This window comes from Salvelinus namaycush, chromosome 29 (assembly GCF_016432855.1).
Source record: "Salvelinus namaycush isolate Seneca chromosome 29, SaNama_1.0, whole genome shotgun sequence".
NCBI lineage: Eukaryota > Metazoa > Chordata > Actinopteri > Salmoniformes > Salmonidae > Salvelinus > Salvelinus namaycush.
In genome coordinates, this window is record NC_052335.1 from 28,168,962 (window position 1) to 28,183,866 (window position 14,905).

The following is a 14,905-nucleotide window of genomic DNA, read 5'->3' on the forward strand; positions in this document are numbered from 1 at the left end:
CCTAATAAATCTCACTCTATTCAGATACATTTAAAAGCAATATAAAGGGAAGTTGCAACATCCTTTGATGTAAGAGAAAGTACAGTGACAGTAATTTAAAAGATTGAAATAGGTCAGGTAATATGGATATTAACATAATGTACAGTATAAGGAATATACTTTATTATTGTATAAAAGTGCAATTTACAACATTTCTTTGAAAGCCGCAGTACAATAAAATGCATCTTTATATTCTCTGCAACAAATCAGCTACTATACAGGCATGATTTTGTCTTAACATTTTATATACATCGACTGACCATTAGTCTGTCTGTAGTAATGTGCCACTTCCAAAAGAAAAGGCTATCTCCTCTTGTGGAAAGATATCTTGTTTCAATACTGTAATTTCAGTCAGTCTGTCGTTGTCTTCCCATCGTTGTTGAGGAATCATTCTTCAGTTGGAAGAAAAGATATCAGCCAGGCCAGTAGATAAATAAAAAGTAAAAACAACACACATCTCCTTTTAGGAAGACAAATGAAAGTTAAATCAAGCGGAAATCCAGCCAGCCATTGGAGGGGAACATGAGGTCCTGTTTAAAACACAACTGTAAGAGATTGGGAAGTGAAAAGAGGGTCGTGTTTAAAGAGAAGCAAGGCTAAAGGACAGACGGGGAACTGGACAGTCAGACTGGCGCCTGAGAAGAAGACACACTTCTTTTTCTACTTTAACCAAACACTGAAATACTGGTGAGGTATGTCTCATATGGCACCCTATTCCCTATGTAGTGCACTACTTTTAACCAGGGCCCTTAGGGCACTACATAGAAAATATGGTGCTATTTGGGATGCAAACACTGAAATACTGGGCAATCCCTGAGCACCAGATGGAGGCGTCAACGGAGGAATAAGCAACATCCTGTCAACCTCTAAGTACAACGTGGGAATGGATCTATACTATAGCTATAATGATGCTGGCTGGCGCCTGCTTTTCCTCTCTGCAAATTATCTACAGACTGGTAGTTTTCAGAACCCACAACCACTGACTGGAGTAGCCAGTCTGTCTTATGTAGCCAGAGACTATTATTTCATGATAGGTTATTCCATCTACAGTGATGTCATATCTTAGTCAAGTCAACAATATAACACTTCACATAGACTACACTTTTCAAAGAGCAACTTATACCAAGTATCCATGACTTTATACACAAAAAAAGGCGATATCTAGAATCTAAAAAGGAGTATTTTGCCTGTCCCCATAGGAGAACCCTTTGAAGAACCCTTTTTGGTCCCAGGTAGAAGATAGAACCCAAAAGGTTCTATCTTTCCACAGAGGGTTGGACCTGGAACCAAAAAGCATTCTCCTATCGGGACAGTGTAGTTTGGACCCATTTGAGCGCAGCTTGTTTTCTCCTAATGAACAAAATGACCATTCCAAATAGAAATGATGGATACAATAATGGCAGTAAGGAAACACTTACCCAGTCAGTGAAGGAGAGTTTAGCTGTCATGAGTCTCTGTCCCTTTGGGGAAGTGGTCAGTTGACTGTAAAAACAGGCAAGACAACCACTGTTAAATATCACCATTTACAGAGAGAGGCTCCTGGCATTGCTGAGTTAGTACAGTTGCAGTGGTATGGTCTCTATTGGGCTGATGCTACATTCATTCACCACCAAGCTGTCATGTGTACAATAACCAACAGTGGCACATAGTCAAATGCAAAAGCTTTATGAGAAGCCAAATAGGCAGACTGCTTGGAAATAATGTAAAAAATAGATATATTCTAAAAGCCTTTAATTAAAGTAAGCATATAAACATATATTTTATTTTTTTCTCATATAAACATATATTACCTAGGCCACATTAAAACTATACATGTCATAGGATTTAGGGGATCTATTAAAATATAGGAATTCCAATTGAACACGCTAGAATCTGTGTAGCCTACTATGGTTTCGTCTATTTCTTTTTCTGAACCACTCCAAAACAGAAGTCCTCTAATTGAAAAAATAAAGCTATTCGATTCTATTTTTACCTGAAAGGTGATGAGGCTGATGTCTGAGTTGATGGTTGCTAGGGGATTCCTGGGTGATGCTGCCTGTCCCTGTCCCAGTCGCTGCTGCTGATGTTGGCAGCTGGAGAGGGACGAGCTAGAGTCCAGTGCAATCTGAAGGTCCAAGATATAGTCTATAACATGCTGCAATATCTCAATTTTACTGACGTTCCCGTTCTGTGGGAGGCTGGGCACGAGTTCCTTCAGCATTGTGTAGCAGTCGTTCATATTGTACAGCAGACTCAGAGGGTCATCCATCGGGCTCTTGCTCCGGGAGATGCCGAGGGTATGTTCCGACGAGTTGGAGATGTTGTTCCTCATAGACCGCTCCGGGCTTATTGCTTTCATGACGACAGTTGAGTGTGATAAGATATTATGCATGAAAGAAACCGGTATTTTAGGCCAGTCTTCGCCGTGTACAATCAGTCAGCACGCTGTCAATTGTTCTTATAAAGGCTCGTGAACGGGGCTTGTCGCACATCAGGCCGAAATGCACGTCAATTGGCTATCTAGGAGTGTCAATCACTATCCCAAGCAACAGTATTGGTTTAAATGCGGTAGATATTTTACATCCCTCCCATATTTTCCGCATTCTTGAGCAAGTTATGTGAAGGCGCGCACTAAAGTGATGCTCTTCTCTGTTACCTGCGAGATGAGGTTGGCGGGCCCTTGTGAAAATCTGTTTTGAAGTCATCTGAGTCTGTATTTCTGATCTAAATGAAGGCACATCCATGTGCCGAATGTAGGCTACCTCATAATTACGCAGATACAATTAAGTTTGATGTTTTACCATCTATTACATTTCCAAGTTCCAGCTATTGTTAGTCTATATTATTTTCCATAGAGGGAAATTGCAGGGTTTCGTGGCCACTAGCTCATCTGGAGTGAGTTTACTTCACAATGCGTTAAGCTATGCTCAGTTTCTCAATTTCTTTCCCACTGTACCAAGTTGAACCCAATCGGATGATGGCTTGGCACAACAGAGCTCAACACACACACTGCAGTAGCTGCGAGTTGCCTGCATCGCCGCAAGCTCCCACTTCTACCGACTCCCTGGCGCCAGCGCTGTGACGACATCCAATTCACAGCAGCCCTAGAAGCCAGTCGGCGCGGCGCGGTTCAGGCGGCTGCTATGACGACGGCAGCTGCAAGTCAGCGCGCGGGCTCTCAGCTGACTTAAGATGGAGCTCCTCCCGGTGCCTGCCCTGGAGTGTACGGAGTCATACACCTGCACTGGTGGTTTGCTTTTCTCAACACAACAGATCTACTGTTTCATAACTGTATACCGTCTTATTTCACTAGCTGTCCTAGATTCCACTTTTCTTTTCCTCTTCTCATTTCAAAGTACCCTGTCACTCAATGATGGTGTCCCAAATGGCACCCTATTCCCTATATAGTGCACTAAAATATAGGGAATATGGTGACATTTGGGTTTAATACACTATATAGGAAATACGGTGACATTTGGGTTTAGTACACTATATAGGGAAAAGGGTGCCATTTGGGTTTAGTACACTATATATAGAATAGGGTGACATTTTGGACGTTACCAATGCTTCATTATGTATTTTCCATGGTCACTCTTGGAAAAGAGTATAGGGAATATGGTGACATTTGAATGGATGCAGCAGGTACCCACTTTCCCTCGGTTTCATATGGAGGATGCAGCAGGTACCCACTTTCCCTCGGTTTCATATGGATGATCCAGCAGGTACCCACTTTCCCTCGGTTTCATATGGTTGCAGCAGGTACCCACTTTCCCTCGGTTTCATATGGTTGCAGCAGGTACCCACTTTCCCTCGGTTTCATATGGTTGCAGCAGGTACCCACTTTCCCTCAGTTTCATATGGAGGATGCAGCAGGTACCCACTTTCCCTCGGTTTCATATGGAGGATGCAGCAGGTACCCACTTTCCCTCAGTTTCATATGGATGCAGCAGGTACCCACTTTCCCTCAGTTTCATATGGAGGATGCAGCAGGTACCCACTTTCCCTCGGTTTCATATGGATGCAGCAGGTACCCACTTTCCCTCGGTTTCATATGGAGGATGCAGCAGGTACCCACTTTCCCTTGGTTTCATATGGAGGATGCAGCAGGTACCCACTTTCCCTCGGTTTCATATGGTTGCAGCAGGTACCCACTTTCCCTCGGTTTCATATGGAGGATGCAGCAGGTACCCACTTTCCCTCGGTTTCATATGGAGGATGCAGCAGGTACCCACTTTCCCTCGGTTTCATATGGTTGCAGCAGGTACCCACTTTCCCTCGGTTTCATATGGATGCAGCAGGTACCCACTTTCCCTCGGTTTCATATGGTTGCAGCAGGTACCCACTTTCCCTCGGTTTCATATGGTTGCAGCAGGTACCCACTTTCCCTCGGTTTCATATGGATGCAGCAGGTACCCACTTTCCCTCGGTTTCATATGGATGCAGCAGGTACCCACTTTCCCTCGGTTTCATATGGATGCAGCAGGTACCCACTTTCCCTCGGTTTCATATGGATGCAGCAGGTACCCACTTTCCCTCGGTTTCATATGGAGGATGCAGCAGGTACCCACTTTCCCTTGGTTTCATATGGAGGATGCAGCAGGTACCCACTTTCCCTCGGTTTCATATGGTTGCAGCAGGTACCCACTTTCCCTCGGTTTCATATGGAGGATGCAGCAGGTACCCACTTTCCCTCGGTTTCATATGGAGGATGCAGCAGGTACCCACTTTCCCTCGGTTTCATATGGTTGCAGCAGGTACCCACTTTCCCTCGGTTTCATATGGATGCAGCAGGTACCCACTTTCCCTCGGTTTCATATGGTTGCAGCAGGTACCCACTTTCCCTCGGTTTCATATGGTTGCAGCAGGTACCCACTTTCCCTCGGTTTCATATGGATGCAGCAGGTACCCACTTTCCCTCGGTTTCATATGGATGCAGCAGGTACCCACTTTCCCTCGGTTTCATATGGATGCAGCAGGTACCCACTTTCCCTCGGTTTCATATGGATGCAGCAGGTACCCACTTTCCCTCGGTTTCATATGGAGGATGCAGCAGGTACCCACTTTCCCTCGGTTTCATATGGATGCAGCAGGTACCCACTTTCCCTCGGTTTCATATGGTTGTAGCAGGTACCCACTTTCCCTCGGTTTCATATGGATGCAGCAGGTACCCACTTTCCCTCGGTTTCATATGGATGCAGTAGGTACCCACTTTCCCTCGGTTTCATATGGAGGATGCAGCAGGTACCCACTTTCCCTCGGTTTCATATAGATGCAGCAGGTACCCACTTTCCCTCGGTTTCATATAGATGCAGCAGGTACCCACTTTCCCTCGGTTTCATATGGATGCAGCAGGTACCCACTTTCCCTCGGTTTCATATAGATGCAGCAGGTACCCACTTTCCCTCGGTTTTATATGGATGCAGCAGGTACCCACTTTCCCTCGGTTTCATATGGAGGATGCAAACAAACAACACAAATAAGACATAGTCTCTTAAAGTTAGGGGGAAATAACACACTGATGTTTTCATGATATTCAAACTGGGTAGGAAGAAGAGATCTGGAGCAGTTCTCATACATAGAGTGAATGTGTTCATGTTAACCTTCTGAGTTAAGAACGACAGGCACATTTGATGGAAAGAAAGACAGAAGTATGTATTTACACGGCAGTGACTGACTGCCAACCTAGATTTATCGTATTAACTAAATGTCTCACTTTGTGTTATTTTCCACCCTGCTCATCAATGTTGCACTTTATCCAACAGGGTAGTATTACAGAGCTTATGTTCTATCCTATGATATTTATTCTGGACAGCATGCTTGTTGAAGCTGGGACAACATTTACCTTGCATTTCAGAGCAACTATTAATCCTCTATCATAGAATGAACTCAGGGACTCCCTTACTTTCAGATGAAAAGTTTTCCTGTCCACTCTTAGAAAAATGGGTTCCAAAAGGGTTCTTCAGCTGTCATCATAGGAGAATCAATCAATCAAATATATTTATAAAGCCCTTTTTACATCAGCCGATGTCACAGCCTAAAACCCCAAACAGCAAGCTGATGTAGAAGCATGGTGGCTAGGTAAAACCCTTTTTGGTTCCAGGTAAAAACCCTTTTTGGTTCCAGGTAGAACCTTCTGTGGAAAGGAAGCAAAATAGTTCTACCTGGAACCAACAAGGGTTCTTCAAAGGGTTATTCTATGGGGACAGCAGAAGAACCCTTTTAGGTTCTAGATAGCAGCTTTATTTCTAAGAGTGTAGAGTAATCGTTAGTTATCTAGGTTTGATTTCCATTGATTTCTCCCAGTTTCTCAATTGTTTTTACGTGTCATATTTGTTGACATGTTTGTTGACATACAGTATATTTGCTCTGTGGGAAGAATAGCAGCATCCCACATTCCACCTATTTATGTGCTAAAGAAAAGAAGGCACTTTAGTTTGGTGTTCCCCGTGGGTCTCGTTCTACCTCTGTCTTCTGAACGACTCCTATGGAAATGGGTGCTGGCAGGCCTCTGTAATGACTCCTATGGAAATGGGTGCTGGTAGGCCTCTGTAATGACTCCTATGGAAATGGGTGCTGGCAGGCCTCTGTAATGACTCCTATGGAAATGGGTGCTGGCAGGCCTCTGTAATGACTCCTATGGAAATGGGTGCTGACAGGCCTCTGTAATGACTCCTATGGAAATGGGTGCTGGCAGGCCTCTGTAATGACTCCTATGGAAATGGGTGCTGGCAGGCCTCTGTAATGACTCCTATGGAAATGGGTGCTGGCAGGCCTCTGTAATGACTCCTATGGAAATGGGTGCTGGTAGGCCTCTGTAATGACTCCTATGGAAATGGGTGCTGGCAGGCCTCTGTAATGACTCCTATGGAAATGGGTGCTGGCAGGCCTCTGTAATGACTCCTATGGAAATGGGTGCTGACAGGCCTCTGTAATGACTCCTATGGAAATGGGTGCTGGCAGGCCTCTGTAATGGCTCTGATGCATCCCAAATGGCACCCCATTCCCAATAGGACACTATAGGACTCAAAATATAGAAATCATCCCCGTATGATGCATTTTTCATCATATGATACAAAATGCAACATAATATGATGCAAAACACATCATACGGGGAAGATTTCTGTATTTTGAAAGTTACATATCTTGAAAACTTCATTGCTGACAAGCAAAACATTTTGGAACTATGTCAACAATGGAGTAATGAAACAAATACCAAAAGATTGTTTTTGGGTGGAGTTTTCTTTTAACATTCCACAAACATAGATCCGCTAACGTAGACATGACTTTGGCTGGGACTTAATTCCCAACCTTCAACATACAGTAGAGAACACCTACTCAGACGTACATCCATTTCAACAAACATTAATGTAAGGGGGTGCGATTCTGGTGGCAGGGAAGTCAGACGCAGGAGAGCAGAACTTGATAATAGCCGGAGCAGTTTAATAGTAAAACCAACGGCATAAGAAATACAAAGTATGGGCACAATAACATCCCTTCTCATTTCTCATCTTTTGGATATTTACAGTGCTTGTAACACCTTGTGCCACATGGCTTGGGTATCTCACCGCACCCTCATATGCCATGTCTTGAAATATACAGATAGACGGATTATAAGTAAACGTACATTGTTAAACTTCTGCCAGACAGCTTTCTAACGCCGGACATCATTTTTGGACTTTATAGCACTCCCAGAAGGCATGGATCATTGAGTCATTGTTAGTTTTACACTTATGACATGACTGCCGTTGTGCTTTACCTTAGTGGGCTAAAAGTCTTTGACCAGGTCAAAAGTAGTGCACTACATAGGGAATAGGGTGCCATTTTGGACGTATTCCCATTTTGGACGCACACAATCTGACATATTTTCCTCTGGATTACAGTGCTTTCGTTCGTAGTTCTCAGTTCTGTTCTGTCAGTTCAATACGATCACACAATCATGTTATGATTTCTCCTGGGGAACCACTTTTACATGAGGTCTTCTTATTGCTCACAGTGCTGCCTCTCTCTCTTTCTTCAATACAAAGGGCTTTATTGGCATGGGAAACATATGTTTACTTTGCCAAAGCTAGTGAAATAGATAAGCAAAAGTCTCTCTCTCTCTCAATTCAAAGGGCTTTATTGGCATGGGAAACATATGTTCACATTGTCAAAGCAGATATCTAGAGAATCACACTACTCTTCCTTCCTCTTATTCTTCTTCCTTTACCTCGTCATTCTGTCTCTGTCTGTCTCTGTGTTGAGGATAGGAGATGCCTCTGGCAGAACTTCATAGGACAGGTGTTATTTGCTCTGCTGTCTCAAGGCCATGCTGCTGAAACTTCAAAGGGGGAGATGGAAGAGAATACCTGCATAAAAGGTTAGCCTTGGCGTCTCTTTCTGTTTGGCCTGGACTTCCTCTCGCCTGGCCTCTGAGCTCTGGACGGCAAATGAGTCCCAAATGGCACCCTATTCCCTATTTAGGGCACTACTTTTGACCAGGGCCCTATGGTATAGGGTGCCATTTGGGACGTATATGATGTGTGTGTGATGAGCTACAGGCCCCATTTGCTCACATAGTCCTGGTGGAAATACACACCCTCGTGTCAGAGATGGGTCACAAGCCTCGCTGTGTACAGAGAAGATTATTATTGGGAAGGAAAGCGGTGAGGGTGGAGCATCTCGGAAGGAAGGTGGTAACAGAAATCTATCCAATTACTATTGAATGTTTTTTGTTGTTGTGGTGGTTTAACTCCTTTTCGTTTCTCTCTAACTCAACCCCTGATCAGACCTGGTTTTGACCTTCATAGAGTGTGAACTCATACTTGTATGTGTAACGGAGTTCACTCCACAGCTAGCTTGAAATGTTGTACATAGAGCCATCCAACTGATACCTTTTGGGTGGCTCAAACCGTTGGAACGTTGTCAAGGAGGGCGGTCACGTCTGTTAGCAAAGCAGAGGTCCCGAGTTCCAGCCAGGTATGAGCCAAATCAAGGGGAAGTGGTACTCAATAAGCAAAAATCTAATCAAATCAAATTGTATTTGTCACATGTGCCGAATTCAACCTTACCATGAAATGCTTACTTACAAGCCCTTAACCAACAATGCAGTTCAAGAAATAGAGTTAAGTAAATATTTACTAAATTAACTAAAGTACAAGCATTTCGCTACAGGTTAGTCGAGGTAGTATGTACATGTAGGTAGGGATAAAGTGACTGTGTCCCATTGTATAATGATCGGAGACAGGCGCAGGAATACATACGGGGGGGGTTTCAATTACTCCACCCAAAAATACAACATGTCATGAAAAAGGCATGGGGACGAACCCAAACAAAGAGCGAGGAGTAAACCTCTAATAAATACACGGGACGAGACCCTTAATAACACTACACGGACGAGACCCTTAATCACACTACACGGACGAGACCCGAAATAACACTACACGGACAAGACCCGAAATAACACTACACGGACAAGACCCGAAATAACACTACACGGACGAGACCCTTAATAACACTACATGGACAAGGCCCGAAATAACACTACACGGACAAGACCCGAAATAACACTACACGGACGAGACCCTTAATAACACTACACGGACAAGACCCGAAATAACACTACACGGACAAGACCCGAAATAACACTACACGGACGAGACCCTTAATAACACTACACGGACAAGACCCTTAATAACACTACACGGACGAGACCCTTAATAACACTACATGGACAAGACCCGAAATAACACTACACGGACAAGACCCGAAATAACACTACACGGACGAGACCCTTAATAACACTACACGGACGAGACCCTTAATAACACTACACGGACAAGACCTGAAATAACAAGTGCACAATACATGTAGCACGAAAGCCGAAACAACAACGCGCAGGTACTCATAAGATCAACAGACGGGAACAATAATCGACCAAGACAATGGTGAACATATATACAATTACTAATCAGGGGGAATGGGAACCAGGTGTGCGTAATGAAACAGTTTAGTGACGCCTAGATTCCAGTGAGTAGACCTCCGGAATGAGCAGCAGTACCACGCGGATCCGTGACAGTACCCCCCCTGAGCGCTGCACCAGCAGTGGAACGACACCGGTCTCGGGGATGACCACAGGGAATCAGTGCGGGTCAGTTGCAGCTGCCAAAGTTGTGTCGTCGGACGGACGGGCCATTCCCGCTGTCTCCATTTAGGGTCAGTTATTCTGTCACGTTGTATAAATGATTAGAGACAGGCGCAGGAATACGTAACATTGGTTTGAAGATTCCACCCAAAATACAACATGACATGAAAAGGCACGGGGACGAAGCCCAAAACAAACATGTATACAAAAACACAGGGATGTGACCCAAACAAAAGAGTGGTTACACCTCTAATAAATATACGGGACGAGACCCATAATAACAATACACGGGACGAGACCAGTAATAACAATACACGGGACGAGACCAGTAATAACAATACACGGGACGAGACCAGTAATAACAATACACGGGACGAGACCAGTAATAACAATACACGGGACGAGACCAGTAATAACAATACACGGGACGAGACCAGTAATAACAATACACGGGACGAGACCAGTAATAACAATACACGGGACGAGACCAGTAATAACAATACACGGGACGAGACCAGTAATAACAATACACGGGACGAGACCAGTAATAACAATACACGGGACGAGACCAGTAATAACAATACACGGGACGAGACCAGTAATAACAATACACGGGACGAGACCAGTAATAACGAGTACACAATACGCGTAGGTACTCACAAGACCAACGGACATGGGAACAATAACCGACCAAGACAATGGTGAACAGAGGGCACATATATACAATTACTAATCAGGGGGAATGGGAACCAGGTGTGCATAATGATCCAGTTAAGTGACTCTTAGAGGCCGGTGACATAGACCTCCGGAACTGGTGCACGGAATGAGCAGCAGTACTGGGGGGATCCGTGACACTATGCATAGATAATAAACAGCGAGTAGCAGCAGTATAAAAACAAATGGGGGGGGTCAATGTAAATATGTAAAAGCAATCAACGTGACGTCCATAACATATGCAGACACACACTCACACACATTTGCATTTAAGGAAGTGCAAGTCCGGAAGGCACGGCAGGCTAATTAGAGTGTATTCCAAGCCTATCTCAAATCAGACCATTAAGCGATGTGACACTACATTCAACAGAGCCATAGCTTGCGTCCCAAATGCCACATTATTCCCTATTTAGTACACTACTTTTAACCAGGGCCATGGGGGCTCAGATTTACAGTCAGCAGAGAGAGGAAAACGGATATCTAGAGAATCACACTACTCTTCCTTCCTCTTATTCTTCCTTCTTTACCTCGTCATTCATTCCCCTCTTTCCTGTCCTCTATGGTGGGGGCCAGGCTATGGGACCAGACTACGGAGCCAGGCCAGGTGAGAAGTGTCTTTGCATGGGTCAGTGAACACCGTGCTGGGGGAGAGACCCACAGGGAGAACACCTGCCTGGTGCTGCCCATCCTCCCTCTCTCTCTCTCGCTCTACCCCTCCTCTCCTCCCCACTCCCCTTCTCCTTTTCTCTCTCTCTCTCTCTCCCTCTCTACCTCTCCCCTCCTCTCCTCCCCACTCCCCTTCTCCTTTCCTCTCTCTTTCTCTCTCTCTGTCTCTCTCTCTCTGCCCCTCCCTCTCTCTCTCTCTCGCTCTACCCTCCCCCCCCCCCCCCCCTCCACTCCCCTCCTGCTCCACTTGCTTCAGCTGCTAACACAATCAGGCGCCAGGCGGACATCTGCCCACCTCTGGGTAATGGAGCTGTCACTAATGTAGTCCGTTTACGCCCTGCTCTCATTTATGTCTCTCTCTCTCCTCCTCTCTTCCCCTCACACTTCACTCCCTCCTTCCATCCCTCTGAGCACTGAACTGTATAACTGCTGAAATTATGTCAAACTTTTCTCACCCTCCTCTCACTCCCCCTGTGACTGCCCCTATGTGACGCAAATTAAGATAGTTCTAATTTAGGCACTGTGAACACCTTGAGATATTCTGCAAGAATCTCAACTGCATACTCCCCACGTCATCTCTCCTCTCCTCCTTTTCAAAACCCATTAGAGTAGAAGGTTAGAGGGGAGGGACATCTGGCTTTCTCATCCAATGGGTTTTGAGAAGGAGGCGAGTAGTGAGGAGAGAGGATGTAAGGAGTACGCAATTGAGATTCTCCCCACCTTCAGTTTTATGTTATGTTTTATGTTATGCTACGTTTTTTTTATTCAATACTGATGATAAACAAAGACTTTCAATTAGTCACAGCCAGGGTGAATCAATGTGCACTGTAAAGGGATTAGGGTGCCCTTTGGGACGCATCCTGGGTCAGCGGCAGGCCAGAGACTGGGCTCCTCCACCCAGGAAGACTGGGGGTACTCATCCTCTCCTCTGGTTCTCCTGTGTCTCTTGTGCTCCTGCATCTGCACTGCTTGCTCTTTGGGGTTTTATGCTGGGTATCTGTAAAGCACTTTAACAACTGCTGATGTAAAAAGGGCTTTATAAATACATTTTATTGATTGATTGATTGTGTTACATTAGCTGCCCTGTCCTACTGTGAACTGGAATGCTCCTCCCTATAAATGACTGAATGACATCTACTTAGCCATTGGTATTCACTTTGATCTATAATTAAAGAAGCAACTCGAAAACAACATAGCTCTAATATAAAGATGTAGGATCTTAATTTGAACCAGTTTGCTACAGCAGGAAAATAATAATTCAGCAACAGGAAATTTGAATTATTACGTGGAATGTTATTAATGGGCATTAAGGGTAATCAAATTAAGATCTTAGATATGTAGTATGTACAAATAGTATGTATCCACTTACAGCTGGACAAAGCTGCATATCATACAATGAGATGTGACAATATAAAAGCTGTGGCCCTGTGAGTAAGACTACTAACCAATGATCCTGAGAGAGGCATTGATTAGACTGGAAGGCTCTTCAGAGGGACAACAGCCTCTCCTTCACACCAAGGCCATGGCAGCCATTGTCATGCACTCCGCATTCTCACATATAGGCCTGGGAGGCATTGAATCTGTTGTGGTTGTTTTTCTCATTAAAGTGTCAAATTATTATTGTTATTATGAACAATAACAACTATTTGGATTATCCACTTATGTATTCATATGAAAATGAAAATGAGTTTGTGGAATGAATTAAGTGTTGTGTTAACTATTGTGGAGATGGATGATGGGTGCTGGGTGTGGTTTATTGTACAATGCACAGTAACAACCTTTATGCTATTCTGTCAGATAGCTCAGTGCTGGACTTATGTGGAAAGTGGAGACACTTTAAAATCAGCGTTGATGAAGGGACATAAAAGTTACAATGCATCTGGATGACTGTATATGTCTGGTAAGATAAAGTAACACACAAGAGAAAGGAATGCATTTCTGCATTCAGGTCTCTAGCTGCCCTCGCTCATTAACCTTCATATCTGTGGAAATTACGAGAGTCTGATTATAATGATGAATTACAGGTGGAGGAGTGCTATCTGCATGCACACCGTTTTCTCTGTATGTGTTTTATGAGAGGTTTTATATAAGCAGCTGGAGACCGGGAGATGAGTGGAGAGAAGAGTGGAGAAGGATCAGAGAGAAGAGTGGGGAGAGGAGCGGAGAGAGGAACGGAGAAGGAGCGGGGAGAGGAGCGGAGAGAGGAACGGAGAGAGGGGCAGAGAGAGGAAAGGAGAAGGAGCGGAGAAGGAGCGGAGAAGGAGCGGAGAGAGGAGCGGAGAGAGGAGTGGAGAGAGGTGCAGGGAGAGGAGCGGAGAAAGGAGCGGAGAGAGGAGCGGAGAGAGGAGCTGAGAGAGGAGCGGAGAGAGGAGCTGAGAGAGGAGCGGAGAGAGGAGTGAGGATCTGGTAAAAAGATTCACTGGTAATAAAAATGCGACTTTAAAGGTAATGATTAAATTGCATGTTTCGTGGAGTGCTGTATAATATGGTAATTGCTGCAGCACAGTGGCGAGATGCCAGATCAGGAGGGACAAAACAGTAATCAAGACTAGATGATATGGAGGAAAGCCACAAGGAACCATCAAACTATCCCTGCTTTACAAGCTCTTTGTCATGCCTCCTCTATCCTCCGCTGTTTTGTTTTATTTTGTTGTTTGTTTCAGTGGCTTAAAATAAGTTAGGGGCCTGGGTGAGTGTTATGGATTATTGCCTATTGTGAACCAAACCAGTGGCTGCTGAGTGGCACCATATTAGCTGCTGGGATTATGAGTGACTGTCAGAGGAGAGAGGTTACATATCCTGTGGAGTTTGACACTTCCACCCATAATCATGCTCCCGTAGAAAGTATATGTCTATGTACCAAATGGCACCCTATTCCCTATATAGTGCACTACTTTTGACCAGAGGCCTGGGGAATAGGGTGCCATTTGGGATCCAATAACCCCTTTATTTTATTCCGTTCTCCCCAAAACATATTACGTTGGAAACAATGCTCTGTCTCTCTGTCTGAGCCAATGAGTGTCTTTATATCTCTACATCAATATACTGCACAACTAGGCCTACATCTCAATCACTTCCACTGTGTACACACTTTATTCAGCTCCCATCTACAATACTTTATATTATTCAAAGGCATACACAGGTGTGTGAAATCATCTTCCTCCCTTTACAAGCTCACAGACAGACAGCCAGACAGACAGGCTGGCAGGCAGGCAGGCGGGCAGACATACAGGTAGGCTGGCAGGCAAGCAGACACACAGGCAGATAGGCAGGTAGCCAGCCAGACAGGCAGACCTACAGGCAGACAGGCAGGTAGCCAGCCAGACAGGCAGACCTACATGCAGACAGGCAGGTAGGCAGCCAGCCAGCTAGACAGCCAGACAGGCA

The 14,905-nt window shown here is 44.8% G+C and overlaps 1 protein-coding gene across 2 annotated transcripts; it reads right to left on the reverse strand.

Annotated features, from left to right (window-relative positions):
- Positions 1-140: 140 nt before the first annotated feature.
- LOC120024192 (DNA-binding protein inhibitor ID-2-like) lies at positions 141-2,445 on the reverse strand. 2 transcript variants are annotated; one of them, XM_038968379.1, is made up of 3 exons: positions 2,012-2,445; positions 1,458-1,521; positions 141-569 (listed from the first exon to the last, which is right to left on the reverse strand). In XM_038968379.1, the coding sequence occupies exons 1-2, from the start codon at positions 2,408-2,410 to the stop codon at positions 1,477-1,479; spliced, it is 444 nt and encodes a 147-aa protein (XP_038824307.1). In that variant the 5' UTR covers positions 2,411-2,445; the 3' UTR covers positions 141-569; positions 1,458-1,476. The 2 variants fall into 2 exon arrangements, with proteins under 2 accessions (XP_038824307.1, XP_038824306.1); XM_038968378.1 differs by having other exon boundaries at positions 141-584.
- Positions 2,446-14,905: the final 12,460 nt, after the last annotated feature.